This window comes from Odontesthes bonariensis, unplaced genomic scaffold (assembly GCF_027942865.1).
Source record: "Odontesthes bonariensis isolate fOdoBon6 unplaced genomic scaffold, fOdoBon6.hap1 scaffold_304, whole genome shotgun sequence".
NCBI classification, from domain to species: Eukaryota; Metazoa; Chordata; class Actinopteri; order Atheriniformes; family Atherinopsidae; genus Odontesthes; species Odontesthes bonariensis.
Genome location: NW_027457512.1, coordinates 1 through 15,237, shown reverse-complemented (window position 1 = coordinate 15,237; position 15,237 = coordinate 1). Strand labels below are relative to the sequence as shown.

The window sequence follows — 15,237 nt, the reverse complement described above, 5'->3', positions numbered from 1 at the left end:
AGTGCGTGGGAACTCATGTGAGGAGCACGGAAAGGGACGAAAACGAACGGAACAATCCGAACGATTATTTCGTGGTCAACTCCTGGCCTGGTCTCATAGTGGAGATTTGAAAGCTTTAACTGTACATGCCTGCTTTTTTTTTTTATAAACTCTGTACTAGAAGTTGCATTTGACCAAAAGCAAAGCTCTGGAACCACAAGCTAAATTCCTTAGTGAGCATTGGGGGAATAGTGTTCCAATCATGTTAATTGCCCACATTTAACTTTATTCAAAACTTGAGTTCTTTTTCAACTCATTCACTCACTTATTATATTATTTCAACCTTTGAGATTACTCAATATTCACTGTAGAAAGACAGAAGCAATGTTGTGGATAAAGTGTGTAATTTATCAGTATATTCTGGTTTGCATTATGGCCTGTGCTATTGCTACATACAGTAAACATTACTGCAGCACTGCCATGTGCTCATTAGTATACAGTCATGGGCCATTTAAACACAGCCCTGATTATGAAAGGAAAATAATGCTGCATGAGGGACAAATGACAGGTACAAATGATTTTTAGTTGTGGACACAGTCCTTTGTAATCCATTTATTTCAAACACTTTTAAGACAAGGAAATAATTGATAACATCACACCTGTCTGCATTAGATACCCACTGAGTAGGCATTTCACAAAGGCCAGCTGGATCATTTGGGGAGTCAAGTTGGGAGCAACACATTAAGTTCACAAACACATATTTGGAAAATATGGAGGACGGCAGCAAAACACCTACATGATACATTTGTTGGGAGACGACCCACTGCCAAGATCTCCACATTTGAAAAAAGTACAACATGCTGAAACAACATAAAATACTATGGCTATTAGTTAGGGGGGGGGGGGGGGGGGGGGGTAAACATAAAATCCTTCAGTACGAACCTGTTTGAATGCATACTGCATTAAAAATGATATATTAATGATAAATTCCACAAACACTTCTCCACCAGAAAACTGAGATATTTTTTTTCTGAATCTGCACAATCTCAAACCTTTAATAAAGGTTCCGTTGTGCGTTCAACTTCTTTTGCAAATCCCTTAGTTAAATCTCCCTTAACGCTGAAAAACACAAACATTAGAAATAGAAATAATAAAAACTGTGCAGACGGGAGGATAAAATCTTTTCCTGAATATCTGCAAGAAGAATGTCTTCTTTCCACAAACCCAAACAGTTCCTGAATTAAAGCAATAAAAAGTTTAAGAATTTGGACCAAAAGAGAAAAAAACCAAACAATCTCAAGTATTCATATATGTCATTAAAAATATATTTTAAAGCTCAAATTAATGTATCAGACTTATGAATGCATACCTATCAAATAAGACCAAAAACTTGAAACATGTAATGAAACATTATGCAGAGATGTAAAACATGAAGTTAACTGCAACAAGAGATTAAGATGCCACTTAAAATACATTTCATCTGAATCCATCTACCCTTACAAGGCCACCTAAAAAACACCACTGTAACACAGCTGTTATAGGGTCAACCATCCATTCTACAGTATCTGTCAACAGACTAGTTTAGCAGTACTGCAACAGGATAGTTTCCATATCAATTGTACAAAACAAGTTGCCCTTTATTGTCATTCCTTCATCCACAGGCTTTTGGGTTGAATTCTGACACTCCCGGTCACTCATTTTTTTCTTAATAATTTAACGAAAACTATGAAGTCCACATACAGGTCTGCACTAAAATGTAAACATTCATTTATAATACACATACAGAAAACAGCCAAGTGAGCCATGTTTGTTTGCTGCATCCACGATACAATTCTGAATCGAATGGAGAAAGAGATCTTCTAATACAAATGTACTTTGTTACACATTTATTGTGACTGTCTGTAAGGAGCTGCACAAAAGCTGGAATCAACAAGATACTGGAGGACAGACAACAAAGTCAGCCACACAGCTTCCCACCACTTTGTTGATCTGTTTATGATCTAAATAACTGCTAGGGGTTTCAGCACTGATACACGTTTACTGGACAGACATTAAGTGGTGGAAGAGCCCATGCATGCATGATGCTTATTAAGTACAAGTACAGTACCTCTTTTCAAATGGGTGCTATTGCTTAACTATGCTTTGGCAACACAGCCAGGCTTCCAACTACTGTGATGGTGATCATTTTGTCATCTAAAAGATTGTTACATACCAACTAAATACAAAATACTAGGTGTGATAATGGAATAATGTGTCCAATGTTAACTACCGCAATCTGTATGACAGATTTCCTCGAACAGGCAGCATAAAATGTTTTGAGATTCTATAGTGCATATGGTGCAAAGAGTAAATGCAAGGTCTTTTCAAAGACCCCACAAGAATTGCCCACAGCTCTACACGCAGTGTGACATAAAGGAGAAAAAAAAAAAAAATCAACATGTTGTAATAATAACTAATATGGAAACTCATTTTCTGCACTTACTAAAAGACCACGCTGGAAAGCTGTTGCCCGGCCTCCCTCTCGCCTGCAACAACTGATGCATCTCAGGTAGTTTCAGCAGCAACAATGGAAAAAAACTAAAAACTAAACTTAAAAAAAAAGAACTAAAGAGCAGATGAGCCTAAAAAGTCATAAATAAGTTGCTTACATTGAAACAAAAATGTTTACAAAATACATCAGTTACAGGTGCCACAGTGATTTGAGAATCAAGTGAAAAAACAGGTTCAGAAGTAAACATAGTCTGACAGTCAGTATTCTGTTACCAGTGTTGCAGGATGCATGTATTACTGAGAAACATCGACTCTAATTTGTTCTTCTGTCTAAAAGCAGTTCCATGTGATGATTTTGGGCTTAGTCACAGTTTTGTCAACTCATGCAAGACCCGCTTTGGTGACCTGCTATCCCTGTTAAAGAGAAATTCTAAACCCCTTCCTTGTCCTTTGACTTTGCTTTCTGCTGTGCGGTACATTGGACTCCTTTTTCCCCTTGCTTCACACTGGGTTCTGTCTGGGACGAGTTGGTCCAGGACACCTTAAATGCCTTAGGCTGGGTGACAGGAGGCTTTGGGCTCAGTGTTGCCTCTCTCCCTTCCAAGTAATCCAAGTTTACTTCCTGGACAGCCTCCTGTTTCTTGAAGGAGTCCCTGCGATCTGACAGAGCCAACTTTCTCATTACCACCATGTCCTTTGAATGATGGTTACCTCCCCGGTGTTGTGGGGAGGTGGTAGCGCGGTGGTGATCGCTGCCTCCGCTAACTGTGTCCTGCTGGCCTATAACGTACAGCCCCTGGCGACCGTGCTCGCCAACACAGACAAAACCTGTGGTGGTGTCCCCTTCTTCATCCTCCAGTCCCTCACCTTCAGACAGAGGCATCTCTAATGTGTGGCGGCGGGTGCTGTAAGCCTTCCTATCTCCGTGGTAACTGCCCGTCCCCGTCTTGTCACCTGTAAGCTTCTCTGCTGATTGAACTCTCTTGAGTAGCGGTGAGCGTGGTGGTTCTACACTGCGGGGACGCACAGAATGACGGGCAATAGTGGGAGGGGATAATGTCTTGCCATGGAATCCCTGTAGGGATTTAGGGTGACTTGGGAGGCAGGATGGAGAGCACTGGGGAGAGAGAGGTTGAGGTGGTGGGATACAGGCCAGAGGTGAAGGAGGAATACTACTGGTGGACTTGCAACGACCAGCTTTCGTGTAGCGGCCAAGGACATGAAGGGAGCTGGGCCGAGCCTGGGGCACAGGTGAGTTTGGGGAGCTAGAGCAAGGAGAGGAACTGGAATCTGATAGAAAAGGACAAATATAGATACCTTTAGATTAAACAGAAATGTGTTTCCTCCCCAAAAAAAAAAAGAAAAAAAGACAACCACAGCTTTACGAGGACTCTATATAAAGGTGCAAAGCATTCTCACTCACCTCCAGAGTGGTCAGGGGCAGGGGAGCGACAAGGTGTGGAAGGCCCAGGAGAGAGACTTTGTGTGGGGGAACCAGATAGGCTGTCACTGGATGACTGGTGAAATCCTGAAGAGAAGCTGCGACTGCTCTGCATGGGTGGCGGAGTTGTGTGCTTGGACAACTTCTTCAGGAAGCGTCGCCTGCTGCAAAAGAAGAGAGAAAAAAAAAGTGTGGCATAAGTTAACTTTTCTTCAGAAGAAAAACTCCCGAGGAAGTAAAAATAAAGCCCCGGATGTAAAACATAGTCCAACAAAAGCAAAACTTTATATTATAAGGACGTAATTCCAGTTATCGTGACGCTGACAAAACCTCAAGAGTAAGAAATGTCAAACAATAATGCTTTAGACAGGAGTTTATTCTCCTTTCATGCACCTGTCTTGACCGTCCTTCCTCTTGCTCTTCTTGCTGCGCCGAGCCATCTTGGCCTTGTAGCTCGCCTTTCTGGCAGGGCCCACCTTGATAGAAGTGTTCTCCAGTGCAGTAGTTTGAAGAGCCACTTTATTGCCACTCTGTGGACAAGCAGATTAATAATATAATGTCATACCTACAGTATGAGGGAAGAAGTCTCTCTTATTATGAAAATAGCCATGAAATGAAATGCTGATATATTTGTTTAACAACATCTCATCTGTACATTTAGAGTTTTTACATTCTTCAATAATCGTGTCAATCAACAAATGATGCAATATGTGAAAAATGACTCTTAAATTTCAACTTCTTTACATACCTTAAGCAGGAGTTCCACCACCTCAGTGTGTAGGAGTCCCTGAACAGACTCTCCGTTAACATGAGTGATGAGGTCACCTGCCCTTAGTCCTGACTCGTGAGCTGGACTGCCGTCCTCAACACACTGAACCCCAAGAAAAACATATTCAAAGTTATCAGTCAAGCCGGCAACCTCTAAACTGTCACTAAGATGAAAATTAACTACTTCAACTCATTTCTTTAACCCGAGAAACAAAAGTCACATGTGAAGACTGATGTGCTTATGAACAGCATTAGATGTAAACCTAAAAGTTAGGAAAAACTAACTTTAGTTAGTGCTGCCTTGGCATAGAGTTTGTAGTCTTAGCCACCTCTGAGTCTGCTGATATTGTACATACCCCTGTTTTCTTTTAGGACCTTAAAAAATAGCAAACCTTAAGTGTAATATTATGTCATTCTTAGAACTAAATCTTCAAGACTCCAAATGTAAATCTATTGTACAATTGTTCAATATACAGATTAGTTTTATCCATGAATAACAGCTCCAGATGCGTCTGAGGTGAGGACACATACCCAGACCATGTGATGCACAGTATAGATGTCGCTGTTGCCCATGTAAACTCTGATAGCTCGCAGTGCAAAACCAAACCTCCTCCCAGAGCTATGGATGACCACCGGAGGCCTGAGGCAGCTGACATTGATGGACAGATCCCGGCTGGGGGATGAGTCTCTGGATGAGGGGTTGGACGACAGAGACAAAGACGATTTGGGGCTTGAAGGAGGAGCGGCTGAATCATCTAGTTTCGGAAAACACAAAGTAAGTAAGTCAAATTTATTTATGTAGCACCTTTCTCAGACAACAGTCACAAAGTGCTTCACAGGAAGGGCATCAGTAAGTACAATATGGACATTTAAAGATACATTACAGCAACATACAGTCAATATCAGTCTTAGCAGCCCGGGGGCCGTTGGGCTAGAACGATTATTTAAAAAAAGAAAGTCTTAAGTTGGTTTTTAAAAGCATCGACAGAGTCGAGTGATCACAAGTAAAGTGGTAATTCATTCCTTATTCTTGGTCCAACAGCTTTGAAAGATCTGTCTCCTCAGGTCCGAAAACGAGTGTGAGGGACCATCAATAGATGTTGCTCAGAGGATCTCAAGCTGCGAGCTGAAGTATACGGCTGGATCAGATCACAGATGTGGGGAGGGGCCTGTCCATGCAAGAGTCCGAGTGTCAAAACCAAAATTTGATTGTTTCTGCGGTAAAATACAGGGAGCCAGTGACGAGATTTTAAGACAGGGGAAATGTGGGCTCTTTTGTCAATGCGCGTCAGGATCCTCACAGAATAATTTTGTACAAGCTGGAAACGAGTCAAAGATCAAAAAGAAAATCCCTTTGTGTCAAAGTATAGAATTTACTCCCAACTGCTACTTTTTTCTCATGCACTGAAGTACTAATTAAGATACTTCCAGTTAAAAAAAAACAAAGAAAAGAAAAGAAAAATTCATAAAAGACACTGATCTCATTTCAACTTCAATGTCAGTATTCATGGTTTGTTGGTTCGATGACATAATTCCAGCCTGCAGAGGGCACTGTAAACACAAGAATGCAGACAGATTGCAGCCATGCCTCTAAAAGAATTTTGAACAATGTTAAAAACCATGATTGGAAATGGGAATCAGAGGATTGGATTACCTGTTTTACTTAATCGTTCTCTCTTAACCTTTTTTTTGTCATTCTCCTAATTCAACTCCGAAGATACCCAATCAATTTATGATATAGTTGTTCTGTTCACACTTTGTACAGATGATCATCCTTCTTCTTACCTGGGGTAATGATAAGGGAAAGGCCAGAAACTGAAGCAGACTTGGGGACTTTTCCGGCTGGGGTTCTGGGTTTTTCTGGGGTCTCAAGCTGGTGAGCGATCCGTCGGGATGCCCCTCTCCGGAAGGACGGCCTTGTGCCTGTGCTGTTGCTCCGGAGACGGATGCGACGCAGGTTGGAAACCATTCCATCTGTGATCAGCGGGGCAGAGTGTGAGCACTAGTGTTTCACCAATGCAAAATAAGTGTAGGAAGTAGTTCCTGCATTAAAAGCTTCACCTTCCTCCTCAGTTGAGATTGCAAATCGAGGCATGATGTCGAGGCTCTGAGTGCTGTTCATAACCAGTGGGCTGGTACTGCGCTCTGACTGCGAAGAACTGGATGAAGCACGTGGCCGAAGACTGCAGAAGAAAAGAAATATGAAAAAACAATGTACATAATAATACTAAAACAGCAGAAAAACATTAGAATGTTCTTATACATGCATATTCTTCATTTATTTTAAAGTTAATCAGCTAAAATAATAAAAATTCAGATGGTAGCTAAAAAAATTATGCTGTTTTCACCTCAACAAGTAATGTAGCTTGCCAATCTAGATGCAGTTTGTTGCGTGATAGTGAAAGGATAGGGGATACATACACACAGAAAGGGGTTGCCATTTCCAAGTCACTTTTCAGTGGTTTAGTAATGAACTTTATCTAGGGTCATACAGGGGGACCTGGAGCTTATCTAGACACACAGTGAATGGAACACACCCTGCCCCCGCCTGACATGTATGACATTCAGGAAGTTAGAACACACTAATAAATCTCAAATTGACAAATTTGCAAACTCCAAACTGAATTGATAAAACTTAGAATGACTTATTTAAGATAAATATTTAAATAAATGTGGGATAAAAACAGAAATATCTCAGTACATCACACTCTTGCTTCAGGCTCTCACCTCCCCTTGTGTCCTTCTGCCCTCTTATTTCCACCAGCCAATTGTTTGTGTCCGTCAGCAGGTGAAGGGAATCCCCTCCCCTCCCATCGCTCTTCCTTTTCCTCGCTGTGGCTTCGCTCGATTGATGACAAGCTCTGGTTGGACGGCGTGGAGGTGGACAGGTGTTCTGAACTACTGTACACCTAGAGATTAAGAGGAAAAAGGTACTGGGCATGTTTATCGTTCCATCATACATGAATGTTTTTTTAAAAAAGTCAAAGTTGCCAACATTACAAATATATAATATATAAGACAGTACAGCGAGAATTACCTTGCTGAAGCGGTGGGCTACAGAGGAGAACTGTCGGAGCTCCAGAGATGATTCATCATCATTGGTTTCGTCATCTTCATCTGAACCAAGATGACTGTAGCGCTCTGATCGTGCTGCAGGAAACAGAACAATGAAAACTGAATAAGTCTTATTCAAATTAAAACAGATGAAATGGATTATTCACCATCACAACAACATTTTGTAATCCTGTTCTCATTACTAATGTTTTGATTATTTACAATCAGAATTTTTGATGTTTTATATTTTATTCTAAAAGCCTCTTTAGGGATGGGCAGTTAGCAGTAGAAATTAGCAGAAGGTGCATCGCATTGCATTGCAGAACTGTTATCCAATACCCCTATCAAATCAACAGTATGAAAAGGAATATGAAACTCCACCAAAGGTGTGTTTCAGCTAATTTTGTCAAAACTTAGATGCATTCACATCACCTCATGAAAGACCTTTATCTGTCAAGTAATGTACTTACTGTCAAAGTAACTGGTGTCCTCTTCAGACTCCAGTTGAGGTATGAACTCAGCTTTCTGTCTCAGTAGGCCGTTCCAGTCTAGGCCCACAAAAAACATGTGCATCTTCACCTCTGTGGCTCCACCTAGAGAAGAAATAAGTCAAAGTTAAGTTTGGTTCATATTTCCGTCCCTTTTAGGCCTGGTGTACAATTACTGCTGTTTTTCTTGGAAAACAATTCAACATGCCTGCTTGCAGAGATGGGGACTCAAGTCACTGTGACTTGGACTCAAGTCGACTTGAGTCGCCGTTTTGATGACTTGTGACTTGACTTGACAAAAACAATAAAAGACTCGAGACTCGACTCGGACTTGGAAGTTAAAGACTCGGCACTTAACTTGACTTGAGACACGATGACTTGAAATTTTTTTTTATTGAATATGCATCAACATGTCAGTGGGAGGGGGGCCGAGAGTCGTTGTCTTCGGCTTTCGTAATGACGGCAAAAGACGAACAACACAGTGCAAGACATGCGGCGTCAACATCTCGGACAGCCAGATGACTTCAAACTTTGTTCGTCACTTGAAGATCCATTCTGACCAGTAAGTGCTTGTCAAATTAGCTAATATTATCCTGTCAGCCTCGTCGGTAATTGGCTAACGTTAGCTTGATATGATACGGGGTGGACAGGTTGGACACATTGGCCAATGATGTTTACTGACAGTTACTAATATCTTGTCTTTTCACTTTATTAAGATCAGATTCTGCAGGTAAAATTGCAATAATAAGGTGACTTGACTTGACTTGACTAAGAAAAATTTACTTGGGACTTACTTGAGACTTGAAAGCTAAGACTTGAGACTTACTTGAGACTTGCACATGTGTGACTTGGTCCCATCTCTACCTGCTTGATAACTACCCTACTTCAATCAAAACATTCCCTTAAAGGAAAGAAGAAAATATATATATTTTTTACCTATTCTTGGCCATTATAATTGCACAGCATTGATTAAGCTTGAGTACACAAAACTATGACCTTTGCTCACCAATCAAACTGCAACCAACCTGTTCCTAGACGCTCCAGGGGGTTCTGCCTCAGCAGTCTGGAGATAAGATCCTCAGCATCAGGTGGCAGAGCATCCTCCCCTTCCGGCCAGATGATCTCATCTGAATATAGAAACGACTGTTACCAAATTAGGGGCTCAAAATTCATTTTAAGCAATGACAAATAACACAGAAAAAGAGAACAAAACTTCTTAAAGTTAGTGTGTAACAATAAAGATCTAACCATATGTAACCATTCCTAACCAAAATGATAGAATCATTTATATACATTTTTCCACAGCAGGTCCTTTTAAACAGGAGGTAAGCCACAATACCACCATAAAATGTAGATTAAGGAGGAGGACTGTTCAGGGAACAATTGAATGGAATAAAGAGGAGGAACTGGAGACTGTGTATGCCGTTTTGGGAATACTTATTTTAGGAATGAGGGATCATACTTACAAGAACAAGCTCATGAATAAACTTCTTCAAAGAAGTGAAAAAAATGAAGAGGCGAAGCAAATTCAAAACAGGCAAAGGGATCGTGATGATGCTCAAAATGATGCTGATGCTGTTTTCACCTCAACAAGTAATGTAGCTTGCCAATTATAGATGCAGTTTGTTGCTTGATAGTGAAAGGATAGGGGATACATACACACAGAAAGGGGTTGCTATTTCCAACTTGACTGTCAGATGTCCATAATTGTTACACACTGTTACTTTAAGAAGACCGATGTAAATTGACAGTAATGACAAATCAATAAACTGAATCATTTATTACCATTAACAATTTGACTAAAGAGCTCCTCTGGTGTGTCTCCAGAGAAAGGCACACATCCCACTAGGAACTCAAAAAGGATTATGCCCATGGCCCACCAATCCACAGGTTTCCCATAACCCTGCCTCAAGATCACCTCAGGAGCAATATAGTCTGGTGTACCATAGACCTGCATTCAAAAAAAAAAAAAAAAAAAAAAAAAAGAGGCGAACGGAGAAAAAGTAGCTGTTAATTCAAGTCGTAAACTCGAGATGAAAATAAAACAACAAGATAAAATACAAACCTGTTTGTCAATGAATTCTCTGGTGTCTTTTTCAATATGTCCTTCATACAAATTGGTTGTCATGTTCATTAGACCCATCTTTGACAGTCCGAAGTCTGTCAACTTAATGTGTCCCATAGAGGTGATCAACAAACTACACAAGAAAGAAACAGAAGTATTTCAAGTTGCATCAAATGCTAACCCAAAGAAATTTGAACTATGATAAAAAAAAAGAAACTATAATACTAACATCTAAGGTGGAAGGTTTTGGAACATTCTGCTTTAACTTAAAAAGGATTGCAAACCTAAAAACCATTAAATCTATTAAGTAATTCACAAAAGCAGCAATTAGTCTGGGAATATTCTCTTTGCACAGCTGTGTGGGAGCTCACTTGTCAGGTTTGAGGTCTCTGTGTACAATGCCGTAGTTGTGAAGGTACTCTAAAGCCAAGACAGTCTCTGCAAAATACATCCTGGCCATGTCCACAGGGAGAGAACCAATGTTCTTCAATAGATTAGCACAATCCCCACCTGAAAACATAGGTAGGTTAGTCATGACAGACTATGTCAGGTCTTTGTTTATTGTTGTAATTAATCCAAGTGAAATTGTTTAATCAATGCATGCTTTATGTAACAGAGTCTTGCATGCATAATGACAGACATAACCACTTGTTATGTACGCACCTAGAATCCAAACCAAAATTGACCTTTTTTTTTTTTAAATTTACCTTCTACATACTCCATGACCATGCAAAGGTGCCTCCTGGTCTCAAAGGAGCAGAACATAGAAACCACAAACGGGTTTTCAGCGAAGGTGAGGATGTCCCGCTCTACGAAAACCTGCTGGATTTGGTTCCTAAGAATCAGGTTTTGCCGGTTGATCTTCTTCATAGCAAACCGTTGACGTGTTTCCTTGTGGCGCACCAGATGCACAGCTCTGCATTGTAGAAAAGGACGTAAAAGAAATAACAAAGATTGCAGGGCAAATGGGCAGAAGAGAGAAGATGCAGATAAGATCGTTGAAGAGAAAAATAATCAAGAGATCCTGCAGAGAAAAGTATGAGGGAGCATGACCATCACTCACTAATGAACTATAATTAATTGCTTCTAATGAAACTGTGCAGACTAGTGTAACTAGAAATATTGACACAACATATCCTACATTTTGTTTTCGGACCACTTTGAGGTCCACAAAGTTAAAGTAAGAGTCAGGGCAAACCCAAACTCACTCACCCATAAGCACCGTTGCTGATGAGCTTTATAGTCTCAAAGTCACTCTCCAGTGGTTTCCTGCGAGGAGGGGTGCAAGCTGCTCGGCTCTGGATTACGCAGATGAAAAAAGAAATGAAAGAAATAAAAGGAATGCATCTGCAGCATCACTGCATCAGGGTGAACTGCAGAAGTTCTATGTGATCATTCAAACATTTTCTGTTTCTGGTTTTGTACAATGACTTTTAATATATCTTTAGCACAACATCCACTGTTTAATCAGCAACTGCTTAATGTGAGCGTATACCTGCATGGGTGTTGCTTCTCCAGAGTCATCAGATTCTCTGCTGGCTGCTCTCTGACTTGGACTTGTCTGCTCCAGATGGGCCACCTCTGTAGAAGCAAAAAAGTGAGGATTGTAGGTAACTCTTGGTTCATTTTTTTTTGTATTGATAAAGAGAAGTGAATGAGGTTTTCCAGTTCAGTTGAATTATGCTCTAATGTGCTGGAGATCACTTTGGAATGCAGTTCTCAGTATACAATGAAATGTTACTGCATTTGTTCAGTGTCACATGCAATACAAACACAAGACATTTAGGCACTATAAACCTGATCAAAGAAGAGTTAAACTGAAAGTTTTAACTGTCACTCACATCATGATGCAACTTTTTTTCATTTAAACAATAAAAAGATGATCAAAAGAGTTAAAACTGTGGGTTAGGGTTAGTTAGGCTTACTGTGTTGAAACTGTTCATTCATTCATTCATTGTTTCTACTAAAGCCATTTTTTTTTTAAATTGAGAAAACAGATGGTTATACATAAGTGAAATGACAAGTATACAAATTACTCAGCGGAAATTTGATGTTACATTGTAATCTGTTCAGGCTGAAAAACACTGTAATTGAAACTTTCTGTGAGAGCAAATTTTAAACATAATAGTAACAGTTAAGTTGTTTATATTGTGCACACCAACTGCAAACACAGCAGCAAACCATAAAATGAACAAAAATGGAACCATTTTAAACTTTGTACCTTCAAGTGGATCCCTGGTGAGGCCAAGCTGGCTGATAATGTATCTGGGAATATCGGTCTTTATGACTTGGCCCACCTTGGCTTGACCCTCTGCTGCCTCCAAACGCTGGTAAAACTCTTCTGGGTCAAATTCCTGGTTAAAAGACATGGACAGACACGTTGAGGAGTCAATGCATTCTTGGTATCCAGTTCGTTTTTGGGGGGGAAAGTGTTGCAGCCATTAATCAGCCATTTAGACTAAAAGGAAATAAAGAAAAACAAACAAGTCAAACAAAGGTAAGAAAGTGATATGAAGAAGCAATGTCAAAGCAGTTAAAACAGACAAATGTGTGACAGTGGGGAGAGTAACTGTTCAGATTTCAATAGTACTGCTAATTGAACCAATGGCGCTCCAGAGTCCTGTTCTTTGTTGTTACTCCTAAACTAAAGCTAATTTACACTGCGTTATTTTCATTTACTTCTTTGTCGTTGTATGTATGGCTTTACTTCTGAAAAATAAATAAATATGTACTTCCGTCACTGCCCACACCAGCATGCAATTACAGAAAGGGTTCAAATAAAGCAAGGCAGTTTGCCTGCATCATCCTAAACTCCAGGACTAAGACAGTGACTTTCTGAGCAGCAGTTAAGACCATGCTCTGATACTACTCTGATAGAATTTAAGAGGGCACCACATGTGTGTTGCACAGGTGCAGTATGTAGCAATAATGAATAGGAAATCCATTTTCAGTATTCCTTGACCTATGTGATTGATATCTGATATCTATGTGATTGATATCTGTGTTAATTGTAGGGAGCTTTGCTACTCGAGCATCAGCAATACATCAACTACCAATATTAGAAGACCACAAATGATTACAACATCCTATGCAGTGGGGAAAACTTGCATTTGGCTGCAACCAAAAGGCAACTGGGTTGTTATTACAATAGAAACTTATCATTACTACAGCGTATCATCAATGTCAACGAGTCACCTATTGGGTATGCATTTTAGCAAGAGACATTTTGTTCAAGACTCTTAAGATAGTGAGAAAAACATTGAGTTAGATCACTTGTGTTATTATTATTACTGTCAGTCTACCAGGGGGTCTTACCAAACATTCCAACAGCCTGGCAGGCCTGGAAATGATAATAAGAATCTTCTTGACCAGTTTGGTGATGATGGCCACCTCCTCGCTCTCAGAACGCTCATAAGCCTGATCGAAAAAGGACAGAGGATGATGGATTATGATTGCGCCATAATCCAACGTGCACAAGTTCTGAGGTAGCACAGCACATACACTGGGGCAGCCTGCACTGCTGCCTGGCTCTTACTTTTACCATACTTTTGCATCTTTTTACATGAAATGTTTATGATCGATGACATCATAGCCGGTAGTTTAACATCTTGAATGAAAACTTAAACCAACATTAAACTGTCATAGTTAAACAGCAGGATTAAAGACTGTATTGCAGAGGTGGTGAAAGGCTGTTATCAGTCAACAGTTCATGTTAGTCAGCAGCTAGAATTCAGCCCCACCAGCGGGCATAGTAACTACTTCATTAATTCAAATATAGATGTTACAGAGGGGACCATATTCTGAATTATTTTATTTTATTTTTTTTAAAGCTGAAAAAAATTACATGTACAAAGAAGAAAAAATAATTACACAAGTATGATTTGAGTGGAAATGTGAGGTGTAGAAAATGTACATCTGTGGTGTACTCTTGGACAGCATTGATATGATTGGATGAATACAAGAAATCCATTTCTGGAGGATGAGAAATACCCACCTCATGTAGCAGCTTCTCCAGTTTTTCCTGTAGCTCCACAAAGTACCTGGAGGTGACCAGGCCGTTCTGGGACTTGTCCAGACAGTCTCTGGCGAGCTCCACCAGCTGGTGCTGAATAAACCCCAGCACACCATCAGCCAGGGGCAGAGTGGTGTCTGGAGAATACTCCGAAATTATGTCAAGCAGCCGACCCTCCATCTGGGCTGTCGCCTGTGAAACCAAAATGGAAATAGAAGACTTCATTTAAAACTGTGATGGCTACATTTTACTAATAATTTCTATCAATCCCAGTGGTGGCTTAGTGAAAAAGTTTGGACTTTACCAGTAGTGTTACAAGTCTCCTGCCCACAAAAGGCTCATTTATACACACACAGTACATCTACATTGTTTTCACATATGTAGCTCAAGTCATGCCCAATCAGACTGAAACATGAGATTTTGATGCTGAGCTTGAGGCTCAAGAAAATGTCACGTCACCTTAGGAAAGCGTTCTTTGTAGACATGATTCATCATCACAATCTCATTGTCAAATGTTCCACATGTCCGTCCAGGGCTGGATGAGAATCAAGCAAAGGAGAAAAACTTAGAACCAGATCATAAAATATATTCATATTATTTAACAATGCAAGATTTAAACTGCCTATAACTGTGGAACCCATTAGTTAACTGAACAAAGGGAGGATGGACAAGTGGTTATATATTCAGATTTAAAAAAAGGATTTGGACAGCATGTTGGAAAGTAAATGGAATCACCATCACATCAGACACGTCAGCTGTATGCACAACACTTCGGTTACAAGCGTCCACACACATTACAAATCAATTATCAATGCACTGTCAGCACAAAAGTTAAATATAGTGAGCCTGGGTTCTCCTCTTGAGTATGGTGCATACTTCAAATTACAATATCAATATGTGGCATGAACTTTACTATTTCTGGATAACCACAACAGTTGCA

General features: G+C 40.1%; 1 protein-coding gene across 2 annotated transcripts; it reads right to left on the bottom strand.

The window, feature by feature from the left end:
* Positions 1–557: 557 nt before the first annotated feature.
* LOC142376435 (microtubule-associated serine/threonine-protein kinase 3-like) lies at positions 558–14,854 on the bottom strand. Of its 2 annotated transcripts, none has more exons than XM_075459950.1 (21): positions 14,757–14,854; positions 14,280–14,489; positions 13,601–13,702; positions 12,507–12,639; positions 11,781–11,866; positions 11,498–11,583; positions 10,993–11,201; positions 10,657–10,795; positions 10,286–10,418; positions 10,006–10,171; positions 9,246–9,347; positions 8,203–8,325; positions 7,716–7,828; positions 7,406–7,587; positions 6,740–6,861; positions 6,464–6,652; positions 5,210–5,433; positions 4,659–4,781; positions 4,304–4,440; positions 3,893–4,074; positions 558–3,759 (listed from the first exon to the last, which is right to left on the bottom strand). In XM_075459950.1, exons 1-21 carry the CDS (start codon positions 14,790–14,792, stop codon positions 2,900–2,902), a joined length of 3,657 nt encoding a protein of 1,218 aa, XP_075316065.1. In that variant the 5' UTR covers positions 14,793–14,854; the 3' UTR covers positions 558–2,899. The 2 variants fall into 2 exon arrangements, with proteins under 2 accessions (XP_075316065.1, XP_075316066.1); XM_075459951.1 differs by having other exon boundaries at positions 3,893–4,071.
* Between the last annotated feature and the right edge of the window lie 383 nt (positions 14,855–15,237).

Excerpts from the sequence above, each read along its gene's own strand:
- LOC142376435 (XM_075459950.1), bottom strand. The coding sequence starts at position 14,792 with ATGATGAATCATGTCTACAAAGAACGCTTTCCTAAG. Across the intron at positions 10,419-10,656 it reads AGAGACCTCAAACCTGACAA|TTTGTTGATCACCTCTATGG; the intron begins GTGAGCTCCCAC and ends TTTCTTGTGTAG. Across the intron at positions 5,434-6,463 it reads TTCCCTTATCATTACCCCAG|ATGATTCAGCCGCTCCTCCT; the intron begins GTAAGAAGAAGG and ends TTCCGAAACTAG.